This window comes from Plectropomus leopardus, chromosome 5, assembly GCF_026936395.1.
Source record: "Plectropomus leopardus strain MGB_pleo_1.0 chromosome 5, ASM2693639v1, whole genome shotgun sequence".
Taxonomy (NCBI): domain Eukaryota; kingdom Metazoa; phylum Chordata; class Actinopteri; order Perciformes; family Serranidae; genus Plectropomus; species Plectropomus leopardus.
The window spans coordinates 1,255,781-1,278,071 of NC_142180.1; the positions used below are offsets into that span (position 1 = coordinate 1,255,781).

At 39.1% G+C, this 22,291-nt stretch overlaps 1 protein-coding gene across 7 annotated transcripts in view; it reads left to right on the top strand.

The window, feature by feature from the left end:
* The window catches only part of ptprfa (protein tyrosine phosphatase receptor type Fa), a 301,290-nt gene that overhangs the window by 216,252 nt on the left and 62,747 nt on the right, over positions 1–22,291 (top strand). For all 7 annotated transcript variants that reach the window (XM_088077354.1, XM_088077355.1, XM_088077356.1 and 4 more), the window contains 6 exons: positions 2,016–2,133; positions 4,564–5,145; positions 7,724–7,821; positions 13,114–13,370; positions 16,545–16,626; positions 19,424–19,627. In XM_088077354.1, the coding sequence (XP_087933480.1) occupies positions 2,016–2,133; positions 4,564–5,145; positions 7,724–7,821; positions 13,114–13,370; positions 16,545–16,626; positions 19,424–19,627 (1,341 nt within the window). The remainder of the gene's footprint in view (positions 1–2,015; positions 2,134–4,563; positions 5,146–7,723; positions 7,822–13,113; positions 13,371–16,544; positions 16,627–19,423; positions 19,628–22,291) is intronic.

Consider the following 22,291-nt stretch of genomic DNA (forward strand, 5'->3'; position numbering starts at 1 on the left):
CTGTTCCAGAGTTTAAGGCCATAATTAATGCAGGCTGCCTCTCCATGGCTTTTAGTTCTGACCTCTGGAACAATCAGGAGGTTTGAGTCAGACTATCTTAGGGACCTAGCAGGCACATATACATTGACCATGTCAGATAGATAAGGTGGTGCATGGCTATTTTGTGACATAAAAAATTAAAAGGATTTTAAATTAATGTTACCAATGTAATGATTTTAAGTTCAGAGTGATGTGGGCTCTCTGTTGTGTTTTCATCAGAACACATGCTGTGCATTCTGCAAGAGTTGTAACTTACCAATTGTTGTCTTAGACACACCACATAGAGGAGTGTTACAATTGTCCAGCCAGATGGAGTAAAAGAATACATTTTCTGTATCTGCAGGACAGTCTGAAATGGTCTGACTCTGCAATACTCCTCAAGTGATAAAAGGACACTTTAATCAAGTTTCTAGCATGATGTTCAAAGTTAAGTTCAGAATCAGCGATAACACCAAGATGTTGTATGTTCCTTGGTGTTTAGTGCAAATAGATTTAGGTGGTCAGACAGCACTTAGTTATACTAAGCATTTGTCCAATCCTGTTCATGTCCCTTTAGCCAAATCTCTATATCCAATATCATCTCACTGTCCAAGTGTGCAGGTTACATACACGCTGCCCTACCTACCTTCTGATTGGTAAGGGGTGTTAGGGTTGTATACAGCATAAGAGGTAGATTTGTAGATACTTGCAGGACAGGTACATAGAGAGAATGCATCCCTCATCTCTGTATTATCTTCTTACATTAAATTAGAAGCTCGAACCAGATTTTGTTGCGGTGTAAGTGCTCCTGACTTTCACATCACTTAGCAGCTGGTGTCAGGACATGCAACTACACATGTTAAATTAATTTTAAAAAATCAGTATCTCAGATTTATCATGCCTTATTTGATAAACAAAGTTGAAAGATGCAAAAAATCACAAAAATAACCATAGCACTAATTTTATAAGCTAAATATTTTATTACACAAAAAAATCACGTTATTGAAATTCAAATTGTTCTCATACCAGTGGTACCAAAAATTTGGTACAAGTTCTTGTAGTTTTGGAGATACAGCTAGTTGTACAACATACCATTACAGAAATGCCTGTATCTGATTTGAAAATTCCAATTGATTTGTTCTCAGGTCAAACTTTGAAATTCCACCGCGGACATAACTGGGTTAAACAGAATATGCTGTTTACATGACCCACATTAAATTTAGAATATTGTCATATTGGGAATACTAGGGGAATATTGGTGTGCATGTAACTGAAGCCACTGTGCCTGACCACACAGCCTTAGGGCTTATCCTTGCTATGCTCCTTGAAACCAGAAAAAAGCCCACAGTCCAAAGAATGTTTTACAATGTTGTAAACATAGGCTACCCCCAGGTCAGTCAAACTTGTTTATGGGAGAATAAATAAAGAGAAATACTAAAATGACTGTCAGTTAGGAAATATTGCATAACACATTGTAAACTCACCTCCTGTTACATACTAAGGATTATATAACAGAGTGAAAGGTCATGACATTATTGACATCATTCCAGGAGCCAGACTCTGGTGTCAGCTCTATTGGAGTCAGTGGGGCGAGCAAATCAGACTATAACCCGTCATATCTCTGTTATTTCAACTTTGACTGAAAAAAACCCTCTACCAGAACTTATAAGTAGTTATACTAAGCAAACTTCATTGAGGATTTCATCTAAATGTACATAAGGTTTACATTCACAACCCTCACTTAAACTTTTCCTCAAAGAACAGTTGATATGCCTTGGGAGGGTTGGAAATGCATGTTGTGTGTGCATGATGTGTCTAATATGCCTCAGTTTGTTGCACAGTAACCTGGTGACAGCACATTGATTCAGCTGAGGCCTTTGTCTCAACCTGAATGTTGTTTTGTCTTTTCCTGTCTCTTCTCCTTCTGTATTCATTACTCTCTGTGTCCCTCCCTCCTTTTTCCTTCTTCCTCTTCTCTTTGCCTCTCTACGACACAGGAGGCCATAGTAACAGGTCTGCTTCCAGAGACGACCTACTCTGTGACTGTTGCTGCATATACCACCAAAGGGGATGGAGCTCGCAGCAAGGCCAAGGTGGTCACCACCACAGGAGCAGGTGTGTGCTGTGTTTTTCCTTCATCTTCATATTTTTGGCAACACAAACATCTCATTCTCACTCATTTATAAGCAGTAAAACACAACCTTGCTCAATCGAATCCCTTCACCTGGTTTGCTTCTACAGCCTTTCTTACTTTGGTGTCTGTTGGCTGATGTTAGCAAACTTTAGACAGATATTGCTGACATTACCTACAAGTCCATCTGACGCCACTATCACCAGTATGACATCCGTCCGTTAACTCTAAATTCCTAACGTAACACTGTTATTAAAAGGTTTTGTCTCTGACAGTGTCTTGATATCCAAGCACCATGGTTATGCTTTGTTTAGGATGAAGCAAAAATAACCTTTTTAGGTGTTTTTTTGCAAGATGCAGCCCCTCATGATTGAAGAAAAAATAAGTGATTTTTTTGGTTATGTTAACATTGTACGCACCTAAGTAATTGCTTAGATCTCTCAATGTGGCAACATAGCTAAAAATACATCCAACAGAGCAACAAGCAGGAGCAGTCAGACTCAGGCAGGCAGTAAACAAAGCTCCAGGCTAGTCAATCTTACTTAGAGGAGGAAGAATAAAGGTGATTGTTAAAATTACAACTCACACTGCAAAACATCAATAAAATGTTGCAAATGAAATGCTAGGTTAATTTTGAATTACTGAACTTGCCTTGCCTTTTGATACATTTTTTTACTGGGCAATAAGGGATTGTTTGCAACATTATGAATGAGTTCACTATCCATTTTACCTCTAAATAATAATAGCTAATTTTTGGAGTTGTTTAAAACCTGTTTTATTGTCTGACTGCTTTTGCTTTTTGCCCCAACTCACCTATTTTTACGTCTCTACACCCCCAATAGCCCACTATCATGAATGAGATGTCTCAAGAACTGGATTAGGGAATATCTTCAAATTTAGTGCAAACTTCCACTTGGACTTTAGGATGAAGTCATCAAATTTTGGTGGTCATAGGTCAAAGGTCAAGGTTGTGTGACCTCTTTGTCTCACTCTTGGTTAATGCAATATGTCAAGAACACCTTGAGGTCTTTTCAAATTTGGCACAAAACGTCTCTTGGAATCAAGAATGAATTCATTGGATTTCGGTGGTCAAAGGCCAAGGTCACTGTGACCTTGAATCTGTCTCATTCTTGTTAATGTGTTATTTCATGAACACTTTGAAGGAATTTCTTCGGATCTAGCATAAACGTTTTCTTGAACTCAAGGATGAACTAATTAGATTTTGGTGGTCGATGGTCAAGGTCACTGAGACCTTGTCAGTCTCTTTCTTGCAAACACTATATCTCAAGAACAGCATGAGTGAATTTCTTCAAATTTGGCACTCGCATAGACTGAAACATGAACAGATTAGAATCTGGTGGTTGTTCAAGGTTCAGTTCAAGGTCATGGTGACTTCATAAAACATGTTTTTGGCCATAACTGAAGAACCTTGGGTTTCTTCCTTGGGTCACTTTGAAACTGTGCTGATTATAGAGATCATCTGTGTTGCTGGGGGGAAGATGTGTGTGAAGCATTAATGTTTTCACAAACATGGATGTAAACTGTAAGTGCAACGCGAGTGATGCACAGAGACGATGTGAGGGTCTAAGGGAGAGAGATGTCGTATGCTGTAAAGCCCTCTGAGGCAAACTGTGTATTGTGATAGTGGGTTTTAGAAATAAAAGTGACTTGACTTTTCAAATGTTTTTTTTTTTATTTAAGATAATTTTTAGGGCAATTTTGCCTTTAACTGATAGCACAGCACAAGTGTGAAAGGGGGAGAGAGAGAGGGGATGGCATGCAGCAAAGGGCCGAGGCTGGAATCGAACCCACAGCCACTGTGGCAAGGACACAGTCTCCAAAGATGGGGCGCCCACTCTATCCTCTGAGCCACCAGGCACCCTGTATGCTCCTAATTTTGATTGGTTATGGTAATATTGCATTCACATAAGTATTTGCTATTTCTGAATGTGGCAGTATAGCTTAAAATAGGCTCAACAGGGCAACAAGTGCGAACAGTCAGACTCAGAGAGGCTCTTATTACATCTCGAGGCTTGTCAATTTTACTTAAAATAGGAAAAATAAAGGTGATTGTAACAATTATGACTCAGACTGTAAAGCATCAATAGAAGGGTTGCAAATGAAATGTCAGGTTAACTCTGACTTACTGTACTTGTTCAGAGATCTCAGCTATTACTTAGGTGAGTATAATGTATGTAGCCAATATCATAGGCTTGTATTTATGATATTGTTTAGAACTAGCTCCCTTTTTATCACCCAACTGAGAAAGTACTCCAGTTGGAAAGAAAAATGCTGGACAGGAAACAGCTGTATAGCAACTAAAATAAAACACCAGTGTGTTTATGGTTTTTTAGGGTTTAAGGAATTGAATGTAGGGGTTTCGAGAGTAATCAAGATATGGGAATCTTTTCCAGTGCCTGGCAAGCCCACTATGATGATCAGCACCACCATAGGGAACACTGCCCTGATCCAGTGGCAGCCTCCTAAGGAGATGGTGGGGGAACATGTGGGCTACCGGCTGCAGTACAAGAGAGCAGAGGAGGAAGCTTTCACCACCAAAGCCTTCAGAAAGACAGATGATCATTTCACGGTCACCGGCCTGCACAAGGGAGCCACCTACATCTTCAAACTGTGTGCCAAAAACCGAGCCGGCAACGGTGAGGAATATGTGAAGGAGATCAGCACCCCTGAGGACATTCCAAGCAGCTACCCCCAGAATCTGAGTGTGGTGGGCCTGACTGCCACCTCCACCAGGCTGGCCTGGGAGCCCCCTCCTCTGGCTGAGAGGAACGGGAAGATTGTTAAGTATGTGGTGGTGTATCGGGATATCAATAGCCAGCAGAACAACAGTAACAGTACCACAGAAAGACAGATGACCGTCCAAGGTTTGCAGCCAGACACAACCTACGACATCCGAGTCCAAGCTTTCACCAGCAAGGGAGGAGGACCCATCAGCCCCAGCATTCAGAGCCGCACCATGTCCACCTCCATGCCTGGTGAGAACCACGCAGCTTGTTGCTTCATCCAACCTGAGCAATCTACATATTAATCCATGATTTGGACATTTGGGGCTTTGTTTTCCAAAAATAGAGCCTAAACACAAACAAAATCTCCAGGCACAGATGCACATGTGCATGGTAAGCGCATTTTTTAAAATTTTGGTCACCACACACTCAGTGCACTGGGGAAGAGAGTAAATTAGGCGAATATATCAGGTTGAGTACATTATCAGTAGAAGGAATACAGATATAGAAGTTGGAGTCGGGCAAGTCATGCACTGTTAAATCTAACAAACTGATTTTACTGAAAAAAAATGAAACCTTGGAAAAATGTCAGTAAACATAACTAGTGGTATTAATCTGTGTTCACTTTATATCTAATTGTTAAGAGTACTTAAAATCTAGTTATATTTGCATAATTATGTGAAAATGTTGGAATTTGAAAATGACAGGTTTAATTAAATTATTCTTTCCAAGTTGTAGAAAAAGACAAACTCCAAACCAAGTTTACTGTGCTATATATGTGTATTCTGCTGGTAACTGCAAACTGGTCAACCATATTTGTATATTATTAAAAATGTTAACAAAACATAATGCAAATATCCTAGCCTCAGAATTGACAAAATCCTCTTCCTCATGCTCAAGTTAAGTCAGACTAACTTTGTTTAGTGAAGTTGCTAAAACTAAGAAAGGACAAGTTTATTGCACTTGTCTTGTTTAAAGATGCAACAACTTCACACATTTTAAGTAAGCTTAACAATTAGATATAAAGTAAACATAAATTAATAATTACATTTACATTCCTTTTTCAAGGCAGTCGGTTTCAAAGGTTTTTTAAGCAAGATCAACTTGTCAGTTTTTACAAGTCAATCTTCCACACTCAACAGCCACAACTACATTTATGTTTAGATATGACTGTAAGTGTATGAACGGATCATTTGCTGTAACAATTCTTTTGACATGACAGGGGAAAAATGGCTCTCAAGAGGAAGCAAAGTTTTGACTTAACAAATAGAAAAAAAATCAAAAGGTCCTGAAGGATTTGAGGGATCCCATCCTGAGGACGGCTGTGTTACTCAAGATAATTGTATTGTTAACTGATTTAAATTGTTATTGTTGGAGTCTGAGAACAGCAGCTTTCAAGTTTGTTGTTTAGAAAATAAGCATTTTTACTGTTACATCCTGACCAATCCTGCCACTGTGTCAGGAGATAAAGTAAATAATTATTGAAGTGGATGCAGCTGCGATTGAATCATCCTGTAAAGTTACGCTCAGCCCCTCTCTCAAATAAGAGACTGTAGACAAAACGCATGTGAAACATCTGGAGCCGTATTCACAAACATTCTGAGAGTACTCTCAGAAAGATCCTGACTTAGCTAGAATGTTTCTAGCAAGGAGTCCAACCTGAGGAGTGATTTAAGAAAATTCTCAGAGCGATTTGAGCAGGAAGGAACAGAAACTTTGACCTTAGTGAGGAGGTGCGGTTGATCCTGTTGCAAGGTATGAAACATTCTTTACCAGATGTGATTGGTTGTCAGATACACTACCTGTCATGAGCCTGCAATGTGTGGACACTCAGTGGAAATAAAATGAACTGCATCATAATATGAGAACATTTTTCCAGTTGCAATTTTTTAAGTGTTGTGGTCACTTTATTTCTGCCTTGCCTTCTGCACCTCACAACACAAAGCATCTTTGTCCTTAAGAGACCTCCTAAGGTGAAAAACGAGGAGTAAGGATAAGGACTTTTAAGGGGCTCAAGAGTTTCCCAATCAGAGGAGAAAATGGTGGAAACACAAAGAGGTAGAGAAATACTTTTCAGACGCTGGATGACAATGAGTAAATGCGCTACAGATAAGATGGTGCAGGGAGAATTTTTCTGCTTTATCTCATAAGAGATGTGCACATACTGTATCTCATCCAACATAGTAATGCTACAATGCTAGAAATAAAGTGAGCACTACACTGAGATATTCGGCAACTGGAAAATTGCCACAGTGCAACAGAGTGATCACACAAAAAGCACTTTCACTGTCTTACAGTTAATTTAATTTCTGCTCGGTGTCCACACCAGTCAGACTTACAAACGTGTCTGTGACAACCAATCACATCTGTTAAAAGAATGTCATTCCTAGCCATAGAGTCAGCCACACTTCCTCAATAAGGTCAAAGTTTCTCTTCCATCCTTGCTTAGAAGTAACTAAAGAGAACTCCAAAGGGAGATAATCTATCTATCTATCTATTATCTATGGTATTGTCACTATGAGTGACCCCTCTCATGAAACATAATTGTTTGATCCATTATTGATAAGTACAGCTTTAAGTCACCAAATTATCACATAAAATAATAAAATCACCACATTGAGACAATACTGTGTCCAAAGTGCAAAGACTCTGTGTTCCCACCTTGATAAATGTTAGTGCGTAGTGAGCGTGTGTAAATTCTCTCATTTCTCAGTTATCTTATCTTAGTTGCCTTCATCCTCTTGCCTTTGTGCACCAGCTCTTTAACTTTAAGTCCTCACATATTCACAATTGAATTAACCACCTGATAATCATCTCGAATTTCCCTCAGTGTTCACCAAGGACTTTGGTGTGAAGGCTGTGATGAAAACCTCTGTGCTGCTGACCTGGGGAGTACTGGATACCTACAAATCTCAAGTGCCTCTCAAGGTAAAATGAGCCCGCACTTCACCCTGAAAGCAGCTGCAGCACTGAGACACCGCAGTCAGTGAATTTAACAAGAAGTTTCTTACTAATGTGATGACTGGTGTTTGTGAATATCAATAAATATACGAGGTAGGGCTAGGATCAGATTTTATGTTGAGTTACCATCTCCAGCTGCCTCTGTGACAATAATATCTATAGATAGAGTCAAAATTATAAGCATAGAGATCTGTTTATCAAATAGAGGCACCTGAACCTGACATAGCACTGAATAGCCAGCATGTTCTTATCTCAACTAGTCACATGCTTCCACTTTGTCAGTGGACATCTGTGTCTATTTATCATGCTTTAGGTGTCCTTCTGCATCAGCTGTTTACATTCTGGTATACTGCTTCCGTGATGTCAGCAAATGCACATGATGGGATGACTAAGTGTATGGTTAAGGCTACCCGTTAAAATGATCTCGATAAGGGATCATGATAAAAAGTGCATCGATGACGATGATAAACTATGGTAATTTTTACTCGGTATGGATAAAGCTAGATAGATTCACACAGCTTGCCGACCGCGCTGTGTCATACAGCAGAAGTTGTTAGACGTCTATCAGTCAGCAGCAGGAGAAGGAGAAATTCAAAACAGCGTATATAGCCCCCCCCCACCGCAAGCCAGGTGTTGTTTCTTTTTCTTTTCTTTTTTTTTTGTCTGTCGATCAGTGTTTTCACTGTAGTGTAGGGGATACTGTTACGAATGTTATGAATTAAACAACATTTCCACATTGAAAAAACAAACAAACAAGACGATTGAAGGTCCCAGGGTGACAGGAGAAGAGGACTACTAATGTGACTTTAACTTTCTTTATAACTTTATCGCAATTAGGAGGCTTTTCGGACCCTCTCAGCAGCGTTATTTAAAAAAAAAAACGCAACAGGAGGAACACTTAGCTACTTATTTAAATCATCTGGGAACAAGGAGGAAATACCATTTATTGTCATGCTTGCTGCTCTCAGTAACTGCTGAACACCGCTGTAAATTGCCACCATCTCCCCTCTCTCCTCCTGTGCCAGGTGTGTGTGACGGTGACAGACAGGTAGGATGAGAGGAGATGCCGCTCGCGATGTGAGTTCAGGTGTAGTGAGTTTGCAGCTCGGTTATGTTGAAAGAAAAAATATCTGATGTTTGATTCCTTCCAACTCCCAACAAGCAGAACAATATGTAATTAAAGCTGCAAGCAGTGATGAATGGGCCCTCGCACCCCCACGCAAGTCAAGGCTGCAGGCAGGATTCTGAGTGACGGTTAATCAAGTTAACCTGCTACAAGGGAAAAATCAAAGAGTAAAAAAGTAACTTCCTGCTACCAATAGGTGGCGCTATGACTATGATTTAAAATTGCACTGCAGATGTCTTCAGGCATAAACTCTTATCAAATGTGTGACATTTTTAAAGATCTGAACACCTGGGGCGAAGTTTCAGCAGTTTTTTAAACCATTTTGAGATCAATAGAGTCAACCTGCTAGGAGCTGGACGTCTTAGTGTAAAACTTTGCCTCTCCTGTGCCAATAGATGGCGCTCTCATTATCGCTTAAAACTGTCATATAGATGTGTTCAGGGCAGAACTCCTATCAAACATGTGAAGTTTGGGGCAGATTGGACCATTCACAGCAGAGTTACATACCACTTATTTACATACCTGTTTACTTCCTGGTTCATAGCAGAACATGCAAATTAGATGCCTCATACAGATCACACAGTGTGATGAAAACTCATGATTTGAAAAGCTTTTGCTTTCATGGGTCTTATGAAGGTAGCCATAACATTTGAAGTCAATCTGATGAAAGCTCTAGGACAAGTTCAAAAAATTACAACCCCTGAAAATGGCCATAAATATACCAAAATTAAAACTTCAAATCAAAATGGCCAACTTCCTGTTGGTTTTACGATATGGCCCCAAGAGACTTTTTTGTAGGTACTAAGGTGTTACACAGGCCTCCAAAGTTTTATACCTGTAGGTCACACGTGCTGCGGGGGCTGCTTTGTTGTAATAAGTAAAATAAAGAAAAAGTAGGGGGCGCCACTGATACATTTCCTTCCACCCACGTATGAGACCATGAAAATATCAAATTTTTCACCAGACCTGATAAGTATGTAAGTTTCATGACTTTTTTAATACGATAAAGCCCTCAAAAAGGCAATTAATGTGAGAGAAAAATAATAAGAACAATAATTCCTTAAGTTTCAAGAAGGTCCTTGCACCATTCGATCCTCGGGCCCTAAATATGCAGAGTTCGCAGCAAAGCCGATAGGCCTACTTAGGGACTGTTCTGTAGCTGTGGTGCTTCCAGACATTTTGGGAAACTTTCCACTCTATAGTTCCACTCTAACTCAAACAGAATATTATTTTCGGCATTATTTCGTACATTTTAAGTTGACATAAGAAAATGAGAGGAAAAAAACAACAAAAAAATATGAAAATTAAATTGATCATGCTCTTGAAAATTACTTTCTTTTACAAAAATGCCATTTTCTCAGCTTTTTGTCTGAAATGTTTTGTCTTTTATGAAAATGCACAAATTCAAATGTGGATAAAAAAAGGAATGGAAGAAGCTAGAATTAAATGTTTTCTTCTGTATAAAAACTGAAGAGCTGTTCTTTATCTTGATGTATTCATTGTTTATATATCCAAAACACAAAATATTCTGGAGGTCTTGAAAGATTATTAAATATGACCAAAAATGCTGGCGCTGGCTGGCAACTTAATAAAAAAACTCGGGGAAAGAGCAACGTTATCGAATTATATATCTTTATAAATATCAATATTGATCAATATGGGGAAAATTATTGTGATAATATTTTTTGCCATATAGCCCAGGCCTACGCATGGTCATGGTTCAACAATACATGCACATGGCAACCAACATTGGAACATCAACAAAGGCATGTGCTGGCACAGATGGTTAGGATTAGGGGGAGGAGGCACATGGTAAGGTATAGAAAACAAACATCACAATCAGAAGGGAAGAGAACACCAGACTCTGGGGTGAATGTTGTTTGTGGGACCCATCCACTGGCCCTCCTGCCCTCCCTTTAGGTGCCCTCATGCTCACTATATTACATCATCACCAGCAACATTTCATCATGTTGCCATCCTGCCACGGTTCATGCCCACGTGCCCAAGTTCCATCTAGCCACATTCTCAAGTGAAGCCGCCTGTTTGTCACTTTAGCAGTAGGTGCTACCCAGCAATCCACTGGCATATAATACCACCATGACCAATTCAGTCTGGCAACGTTCTCAGCTGACGCCGTCCATCTGCGTTTCATGCCAACACAAAAGGTACCTTTTGGAGTCACAAACTAACAACCAAAGCACTGACAAAGTAATTCTGTTTTATGGGTTAGGAATGAGAAAGGGCTAATATAACAAACACATCCATGGGTTTTAGTTCATAGGTAGATATACACAATAAATGTGACTGCAGTGTAGATAGGAGGTGGTATCCTTAACATAATATGATTTAATGACTATAATAATGAAAAGCATGTTTTACATTTATATAAGATATTTGAGATTCTCTCCTTTGAACTCCCTAACGGAACAGCTACTCCATATTTCATCTAGAAAATCAATTTGTACCATGTAAATTCTGCTTGTAACTCAACTTTATGACTGGCTGTTTGTTTTGGAGCCTGACTGTCTTGTCGCTCAGCCTTTGGCACTGTGGAGCTGTGATGATAAGTAAAAGGACAGAAACAAAAGTTTATGACCAGGGATCTGCAGCTAAATAATAATAATCAAGTAAATCATGCTTTATTTGTATACCACCTTGTGACATTAACAATAAGTTATAGAATGCCTCAGACAATCCAAAGCAAAGCACACAGGAGGCAGCAAAGTCACAAAGTTTGCACCGTGAAACATATACATTTATACAAGTAAAATGGGGGGATTTGGATTGCCCAGGTACCTCGCATCAGCAGCCGCCTTCATAACTTTAGAACCTCAGCTATAAAAGCAGGTCATATAATACAGAAATAAATACTAATGAAAGTTTTGATAAAATGCTAGAGAAAAAAAACTTAAAGAAATGTGTGTTTTAAAAGTTCTGATAAATGTGGTCTGCTATAGTAAAGAAGTTCCACTGCCAAGCAATCAAACTGCAGCCATCTTTATGAAAGAAGAACACTAATCACTGTCTTTCCAAGAATGAGATTGATGTCTTGTTATAAGCATTAAGTATTGAGCTGGGGCAAGGACAAGGTTAGCTTAGCTTAGCATGAATACTGGAAACAGGGGAAGCAGTTAACGTGGCACTGTGCAAAGTCAACATATATGCCAACCAACAATTTTATGGGGATTTTGGTGCTGGAGCTATTTTTTGCCAAACAACATCTAGGAGAAGTGACTGTGCGCAGCTTCCTGAAGTCTTAGATTGAGTTTGCCAGGACTGGCACCATTGTGCCTGAACAGAAACTCTTCTCATAGTTTCTGGCCATCTGTGTTACAGCTGGAGGTGCTGCACAGAAATGCTGAGCAGATGGATAAATTATTTAGTTCTGGTACATCAAATAGCAAATTATTGTTCAATATTTCTGTCTGTTTGCTCTATGAATTAACCAAACAAGAAATGTTGTTATCAGTGGGCTTTAAAGATGTGTGTAGGTAAAAGTCCTTCTTTTGCACAGTGCCAGACAAGCCAACACATTCTAATCCCAAGTCATCACATGCTGCTGCTTTGCAGTGAACCTCCACATCTACATTGTATGCTCTAGGTATCATATTGTGTCTGCTGTTGACATTCTGGGATGTTGCTACTGTGATCTTAACACAAGCACATTGGTGGATGATGCTTCATCGATTATGTTAAGCCATCACAAGCACATGCAGGCATGAATGGTTAGGTTTATGCAAAAGGGCACATGGTAGGGTGTAGAAAAAAAATATCACATTCAGATGATACTCTTATATGAAAGGCTATCGTTTGTTGGATCCTTCCACCGCCCTTACTGGCAGCACTTCAACCTGAATCTGTCCAGCAGCGTATCAGAAAAGAAGTGAAAGGGAAGGAAGAGCAGGATGAAATGATTAATCATTAATACATTACATTATGCTGACTTTTAATCCAAGTTTCCAAGGCACAAATATTTCAGTGTTATTTATTACAAACTCAAGAATTATGTTTCTGTTTTAGAAAAGTTTTTGTTGTTGTTGTTAGAACCAGTTTTGTAGACAACCAGTGTAGTAAACATTATGTAATCTATCAAAATGTATCAATGTTAGTAAAGAATTTCTTCTTGGCTTCAGATCCTCTACAACCAGCAGAGTGTGGAGGTTCAAGGCAACCTGAAGAGGAAGCTGATCACACAGCTGCAGCCAGATACAGATTATTCCTTTGTGCTGATGAGCAGGGGAAACGGTGCCGGCGGCCTCCAGCAGCAGGTTTCCATTCGAACAGCTCCAGACCTGCTAAAGATGAAACCAGCTCAATACCAACATGATGTAGAGGATGGTGGAAAAGTGACCATCAGTCTGTCCAAGGTCCCCGCTGGAGCTCCCGTCAGGTCTGTCCACTTTGTCTGAGGGGAAACCCCACTGAAAAATTAAGGGATGATTCAGGATTTCAAAGATGGCTTTGTAATGTCTTCTCTCCTCTCTACATATCAGCTTTAAAATTTGTGGAAAGTAGTTCAGGATTGTAGCACCCAATAATGATATCAATACCTGAAAATGTCCATAAATGTAATAAAATCCAATAATGTAATAACTTGACCAATTGTCTTAGAATATACTGATGGATATTGAAATATAATAATGAAATAGCAATGATTCACATTCTAAAATATCCTTAATATGAGTATGAAAAGTCATTAAAAAAAATGAATAAAGTTTAAGCTTATTATATGGAAAAACCTGTAGATATGTATCCATTTAGGTAGACAAGTGCATGACTAGTTATAGATTAATGTATTCAAAAATATCATCATATGTGTAAAAATAAATAAAATACAAGCATTATACAAAACAGTCACACCAAAATATCTATAGAAAAGTTTAACGTTGCACACTGATTTTAATAGGACAATTCAGAATAATTTGGTTAAAGTCACTCTGTAAATTTTTCTCGACAAATGGAGTAACACATTTGAAGGTTGTCTCACAAAGATTAGTATTTACTGCAGGAACAAACCTTTCTTACTGCATTTAAACTGGATTTGGGCAACCCATTAGGAGGTGTCTATGCATGTAAGAAACATGTCAATTTCAGTTGTCAGAGGCTGGTGCTATAATTATGACTCAAGTCTGGCAACATAATATCATGAGGCCGGAACTGTTATCAAGCATGAGAAATTTGCTTCAGATTGGACACTGTATGCTGTAGTTACAACAACTTCCTGTTTTATGGTGAAACAAGCAAAGTGGATGCCACACCATGGCAATGCAATTCGACAATTTTTACAATACAGCATCATTGAGGTGCAAAGGCTTTTTGACACCATTCTGTGCTCAGTTCTTGTAATTCTTCCTTCATGTTTAAAAGGTTCTTCCACTGTTTGATGTCCTGCCCTGATGAATATAGCCACAAGCAACGATTCAGGGGTTCAAGCCAGCATAGACATTTAAAACTTCAAGTCTGGATAGGATAAAGAGACCTTTACAGTTCATGGCACCTGCATTACAGATAACTACACTATGACAATCACACATCCATTTATGTCCAAATCTCAGACTGACCAAACTCTTCTTTGGCAACATACACTTCCCATTGGTTAGTTGGAGAAACAATATGGAAACATGCTTCAATGGCTTAGTTAAAAACATACATTGATTTTGATGATGTTTGGGCAAACCGTTGTTGATTTATGGACAAATTTTGCAGAAGGTCAATGCACTTGTTTGGAACTGGTAGTGTCCCCTTTTGAGCAATTTCAAAATAATTTAACACATGAGATTCAACATTATTATTCAACATATCCTGTAAGTTTTGTAATGATTGGAAAAACCTTTTCTGTTTTACACTCTGAATTCTGTTTGGCTGTACCCATTTTTTAAATTTTTTTCTTTGTATTTGTGACACCCCATTCTGTTAAATTTGATAAACTTTCAATATTTTAGGGATATGTTGCAAGTAATTATGTAGACATTGCTTGCCATTTTTGTGAGGCTCGGCTTTAAGGTCATGGACTTGGGTCTATTTATCTGCTGAGTCATGCCCCTTCTAAAGTTTAATGGTCAATATCTTCAAAATGCAATGAGATATAAACAAGCCTTTGATAACTTTTGATAACCATGGTCTAATGATGATGATCTACACAAAAGATGTGTTACATATTGCACCCACAGTTTTGTTAGCGATGTCGAAATGTCTCTCAAAAAATTTAAAATGGTGGAAAATCTAGGCAGGCGGACATTAGTGGTTCTTGTGTGGCTTTTTTTTTTATAGCTTATTGAGCTGGATTTGTTTGTTGAATTTAAAGTCAATCTAACCTTCAGAGTAGGAGCTGTAGCTGTTCAAAGTTAACCATTTATCAAAGCGTGCCCATCTAACCGATTGGGGTCATATTTCTTGGGCAGAATTTGTGCAGAGTGTCATAGTTCAAGTCAGTCCAATTTACAGTGTGAGGGACATGGCCTTTTTCAATATGTAATTCGGGGGTTTTAATTATAGCATCCCCATCTAGCCAAATGGCGTCATGTTTGTTCAGCACCATATACACACAACTTCCAATCATTAGTTTCAGTCCTTTGGGCTTAAACCACTAATAATTCCTTGCATTTAACTAAGGCTCTCACACACTACTTTCAGTGTTTAGGCTCTAATAATTCCTTCAATTTCAATAGGGTCCTTGCACCAGTCAGGACTTGGACCCCAACAATAATAAACATAATGATTTTTAATGGGGTCCTTGCACTGGTTTAGGTGATGGGGCCCTAATAAAAATCATATTAATTCTTACATTACAATCAGGTCCAAACACCTTTCAGTGCCCCTTTAACATTAAAAACAATATAACCTGTGGGGCTAATTGTAGACGTACAAAGAAGTACACAGACAAAGTTTTTTGTGTGTTAATGACTCCCACACAAACTTGTCTGGTTTTTTACTTCTTGTCCTGTTCATAACCTGCCAGTTATCAGCTGCAGACAAGTTCTTTTAGGCCAGTAGTTTCAAAAGCAAACAGAACATTCAGTCCCACAACACAACATAATTACAGCCTGAAACCACATGACCATACTGACATTGACCCCCAGTGCCGCCTGAGCTCTCTCATGACACAAGAAATCAATTAATAAAAGGTTTGACCTTTAAAACCACAATTGATCAGCAAAGACAATCCCAATGCAAAGCCTGCAATTATGTTAGAGTATTTTTTTATTATTGCCAGGTTCAGTCATTAAGATAAGCACAGCAAAGTCTTTGGACATTGTGTTTCAAGTGTTTGCTTCTCTGAAGAAATTGCACACAAGTAGGCTGTAAAAAGACAAGTGGGGCTAATGTAAAAAACAAAACACGACAACTGACTCCATGTATGATCTTTTACTAGTGGCAGGGCAAACCTATTCAATCTGTGTTTACTAGAAGAGGCATGAGTGTAAAAAGTATAAAAACATATAAATAAGTCCTTCAAGCACCACCAAAACATAAGCAATAGATGACTGAAATGAAACAGTCACATTAAAGTTCTGTTTTTTGTGGCATATCCATGTAACGCAGTTGTGTTGCTGTTGTGATACAGGTGGTACTACATAGTGGTTGTCCCCGAGACCCCGGTTTCTCTGAGAAGATGGGAGAACCCTGAAGAAATAGACATACATGAGGTATGTAGGCCTGTAGTGGTTATGGTTAAAGGGACCTGTTTTTTTTTACTATGTTGTGTAACACACACACACACACACACACACACATTTTTGCAAACCCTTCAACTTCAGCATAAAATATCTCAAGAACACCTTGAGAGAGTTTCTTCAAATTTAGCACAAACGTTCACTTGGACTCAGGGATGAACTGATTAGATTTTAGTAGTCACAGGCCAAAGGTCAAAGTCATTGTGATCTTGTCTGTCTCATTTGTTTTTCCTTAGTCCGAGGGTTTAAAGACACTCTGACGCAAATTGTGATTTGTGATAATGGGCTATATAAATAAAATTGAAACTGAACTGAATTCTTTTTAAACGTGATATCTCAACAATGCCTTGAGGATTTTTTTTGAATTTGACACAAACATTCAGTTGGGTTTAGTGATGAACTGATGAGATTTTGGTGGTCAAGGGTCCCTGTGACCTTGCATCCATCTCATTCCCTAAATACAATATCTCAAGAAGGCCTTGGGAGGATTTCCTTAAATTTGGCATAAATGTCTACTTGGACTCAAGAATGAAATGATTAGAATGAATGTCAGATAGGATATAATAATTGAAGTAATGACATTTCATATGCAAAAGGTCAAAGGTCAACTTCATTGTGACATCATAATATTTTGCAAAAACATTTTTCTGGCCATTACTCAACATCATATCTCAGGAACAGAAAGGAAGGAATTTGGTCAGATATTGAATTGGTGACTGATTTGTAAACTGTGCTGATTGTAGAGATCTTCTGTGCTGCGGGGGGAAGATGTGTGTGAAGCATCCATGTTTTCACAGAAATGGATGTAAACTGTAAGAGGAAGTTGACTGGTACATGGAGGAAAACAAACACATGGCGGTAATTCTAGCTCTGTCATGAATCTGCAAAAAAAGCTTTCCCAGCAAATAACATGAACCATTTCTTCAGTATAATAAACAAACCAGAAGAAAATCTATGTTGTTTTTGTACCTTTTTCCCAGAAGGCAAAATCTGATGTCTCTCCACTTTGGTGGCTAAATCAGACCGCTTGTCTTTATAAAATGGCTTTGTTTTAGAAGTCAAGACACTGGGTTGCAAATGCTGTCTTTGTGTGACTGAAGCTTCTCTACCAAATACAAAGACAACTTATTCTACATCTCAGTGTAACCTTAAACATTGATGAGTGGCAGCTGGCTTTGGCTCTAAAACGATACAAAGTGGATACAGTAAGCAGTTGATGGGGTAAGATGTCTGTCACACACACAGAGACACTCATACTTTGAAAGAATAAAAACATCCCAGCTTCTGTGATGAAGCTCCGAGTGGCTGTGCTCTCTCTGAAGATCACAACCGATCATCAAACTCTATAAATTAATCCTGTCGAATCATAGGGTCTCTGATATTCTCAAGCATGCACTATAATACTCAATACTTAGCAAACCTACTATCAGCTACATAGCAACAAATATTTGTACACTGGAAAAACACACTTTGGTAACAGGATGCACTTTTAAAAAACCTCAACTGTTACAGAAAATCATTTTTGAAAAAGTATTTTAGAAATGATGACATGATAGATTTAAAACCAGAGATTTGGAATTGAACTACAATGAGGACCTGCTTTATAGTTCAGTCAATACAGTGACGTATCTGAGAAAGGAGTTGATCCCCATTTAAATCAAAAGGACTCTAAAGGTCTATGGATGTCAACAGTAGATGGTGGGCTAATTTGTCTTTCTTTTCTTTTTTTTTCTTTTGTTGTTGTATGTTTTGTTATACATGGCATATTAACCTGGATAAACTGGTGATTTGTTTACAACTTGTCTGACCACAAGTCTCTTGATCCAATTGACTGTGTTGTACTATGATGCTGGGTTTCCAGATCTCAAAGTCCCCTAATCCTAACTGATAATGATGATGGAGAAAACTACAAAAATAACACCTAAGTTGTAATAAACTGTAATTATTATTTGAGGAATACACTTGTTCTCCTTCTTTCTGAAAGTAAGATAAAAACATGAATATCAGTTAAATGTGTGTGTGTTACACACAGAGCTGAAGTCAGGACATGGATAAATGGCTAAGCATACTGACTGGAGGTTCAAACATACATCTAGCATCATCTCTAAAACTCACTGATAAACACACTGTCAATGTAAATATGATTCATTTACCACCAGAAAAGTGAAAGTGGCTGGTGCGGTTTTAGACTCCACCCTCACACTTAATCCAAAGACATGCCATCGATATCACTTTCTGGTTTCATTCTCGGACAGGACTTTAAGTTGAAAAGGTTTGAGTTTATAACTTGATAATTTATTTACTATAAAAACATTTTGTTATGCCTAACAAAGTAGTGTTGGTTATCAGAACCTGAAGGGGAGTTTGTTGAGCAGGTGTTAGCACCACACTTTCTAAGGATCTCTTTGGAGTGCAGTGACAAAGAAAATATCAGGGAAGGACCTGTTTGTTTGTTTGTTTGTTTGTTTGTTTGTTGAAGAACTGTCAAACTCGACTTGTGAAGGATCAAGAATTTAAATCGACTCAGAAATAACACTGACATAATTTGGATAGGATTTGTTCAACAAATGTCACTTGGGAAGAGGAAAAAAACATAAATTAGATCAAAATCACTGAAATAACATGGGAAGAACCTTTTACTGTCCTCTGTTCTCCAGTAAAAGAAGACACAAGGGAAAAAAAAAAACATCTTCTACAGAGATAATCTTTATGTTATGTTGTGTTATATTATGCTCGATCCAAAGTGGCCTGTGTTTCATCTGTCTGGCAGCTCTTGGAGGCCAGTGCTAACAGCAGTCTGCAGAGAAAGAACCAGGACTTCCTGCAACCCTACATCACTGCCAAGCTGGACGCTTTGCCTGAGATCTTCACTATGGGTGATGAGAAGAAATACAACGGCTTCTACAACAAACCTCTGCTTGGCCAGCAGCCGTACCGCTGCTTTGTTCTGGCTGAATTGACGGGCCACGAGTCTGTAAGTGACCTCTATGCATGCATGTGAGTGAGCATGTTTGGCATATATTTTACAGGTTGATCTCAGTGTGTTGGGCTCTGCTATTGTAACCGTATGTTTTACGACAACAGCAACCCTTCCACACTAAGAATGTATGCACAGTGATGGATGAATAACTTCAAAGCCTTATATGAGTTGAAGTACAGATATCTTCTCAGAAAATGACTTTGGTAGAAGTTAAACTTGTCTATTAGAATATAACTTTGAACTTGAAAAAAGCACAAGTAAATGCGAATGATTAAAAAAAAAAGTAAGGGGTAAGAGTTGTATTCTTCATACACTACCTTCAAAATGGAGTGTACATCAAATCTGATAAAAAGAAGGTCTTTTTCACAACTTAAAGGATTTAAAGAACAGAAACTATTTTTTCCTTACCTCCCTTTCCTCCATTTGTCCGTCTGTCCCTTCCTTCCCAAGCCCCCAGGAAGTGCGCCACCATCTGAAGCAAAATTTACATAGTGGCCGAAAGTAGAACTACAGCGTCACGTGATGCACACTGGCCCAGAAAGACTTTTCCCCATTTGTTAACATTGGGAAAGAGACCTCCTTAAATCACAGGATATTTTTTTTGAGACATGTTGACTTTTCAGAATGCATTTTTTTCATAGTCATTATTAAAAACATTAAGTCCTAAAGATGTAAAATGTGTTATTTTACGAATCAAGATTTGGAATTCGGACATTTCTACAGACATAAAATGAATGCGCATCGGACCCGCGGGACTCTACCGCGTGAACGCGCATGTAACTCTAAGAGCTTCTGACACAGCACAGGCTTCGTACCGGCCGTAGTAATGGATATTTTTGCTATAAATCAGAAATCACAAATCAGTTTTTAATCACAATTCATAATTTTTACCAGTTTACAAAACATCCATACGCTGTTGGCTGTAAAGCCTGTAATATGGACGTCTTACCGTGTCTGTATCAGAGACTGTATATACAGTATACGGTCTGTATTCAAACTAATGGTTATTAATGAGCAGCGCAGAGCACTTGTGACAGTTACTAAAAGGTACAAAACGTAGTATTTTTAAAAGTTGAGCTGTGTGATAAAACACAGGGCAATATTACAAGCATCACCTTTTATTACCTTTTTATGGGCACGACACATTCCGATTCTGTTAATTTGATATCTCCGGTCGTGATTACGATTTGATTCCCTGATGAGTTGTATGTATATATGTGTGTGTATGTGTGTGTGTGTAGAGGGAGAGAGGGATAAATATACATTTATCTGATAATCACGTAAATATTAAAACCGACAGCGCTGTCCTTATACCGCCGATTAGCTGCTGTTGCTAATAAACTAAGCTACTACGAGAGGAATGCTCGTGCACCGGCGCTGTTCGCTTCGAGCACTCGGGTCATCTGTGTGAGCGAGCCAGTGAGTCGAAGTCAATGCTCGGGTACACTCGGCCGCGTTCGGCTGTCGTTAATCACTTCCACGCATGCTCTATGGGCCAGTAGATCCGGGCATTTTGCACTTTTCTAAACCCGGAAAAAGAGTTTTCTCTGCTTCATGTGCCACTGAGCAACTCTCATAGGAATGTATTAGCCCCCACAGCTGTATCCAGACTTCCTTATAATACATCCATGTTCCTTCCTCCTAACTTTTCTATTTTGTCATAAGTAACTAAAATGCTAAGGGGAAATGTAGTGGAGTTTTAAACTTGACAGAAATATTAAAAACTCAAGTAAAATGCAGATACTCCCCAAAAATACATAAGTACTGTGACAAAGTATTAATATTTTGTTATTTCATCACTGTATGGATATGTACAGTACAGTACCTTGTGCAGTGCATTTTTGACCATCACAAGACCCTTTGGCCAGTTGCTATGACATCACAAGGCAATCATGAGAGCCAGTGTTTAACTGAGTAGGTGGATGTAGCAAAAACCACAGTCCACTGTTTATTTTCAACTTGCTTACCCATGCATCCATCCATCCATCCATTTTCTTCCTCTTATTCGGTGTCGGGGCACGGGGGCAGCAGCCTAAGAAGGGAAGTCCAGACTTTCCAACCCCCGGCCGCTTTGTCCAGCTCTTCCCGAGGGATCCCGAGGAGTTCCCAGGCCTGCTCAGAGACATAGTCTCTCCAGCGTGTCCTGGGTCTTCCCCGCAGCCTCCTACCGGTGGAACGTGCCCTGAACACCTCACAAGGGAGGCGTCCTGGAGGCATCCTAATTAGATGCCCAAGCCACCTCATCTGGCTCTTCTCAACGCAGAGGAGCAGCGGCTCTACTCCGAGCTCCTCCTGGATGACCGAGCTTCTCACCCTATCTCTAAGGGAGAGCCCAGCCACCCTACGGAGGAAGCTCATTTCAGCCGCTTGTAGCCGCGATCTTGTTCTTTTGGTCACTACCCAAAGCTCGTGACCATAGGTGAGAGTAGGAACAAAGATCGACCGGTAAATCGAGAGCTTTGCCTTTCGGCTCAGCTCCCTCTTCACCACGACAGACCGGTGCAGAGTCTGCATTACTGCAGACGCTGCCTGTCGATCTCCCGCTCCATCCCACTCAGCTTTTTTTGTGCCAGCTTTTCTGGCCATTTTGAGTCGTCTTTCAAGACCCACAGAATATTTTGTACAAAGACTCCGAAAACAAAGAATAGCTCAAATAAA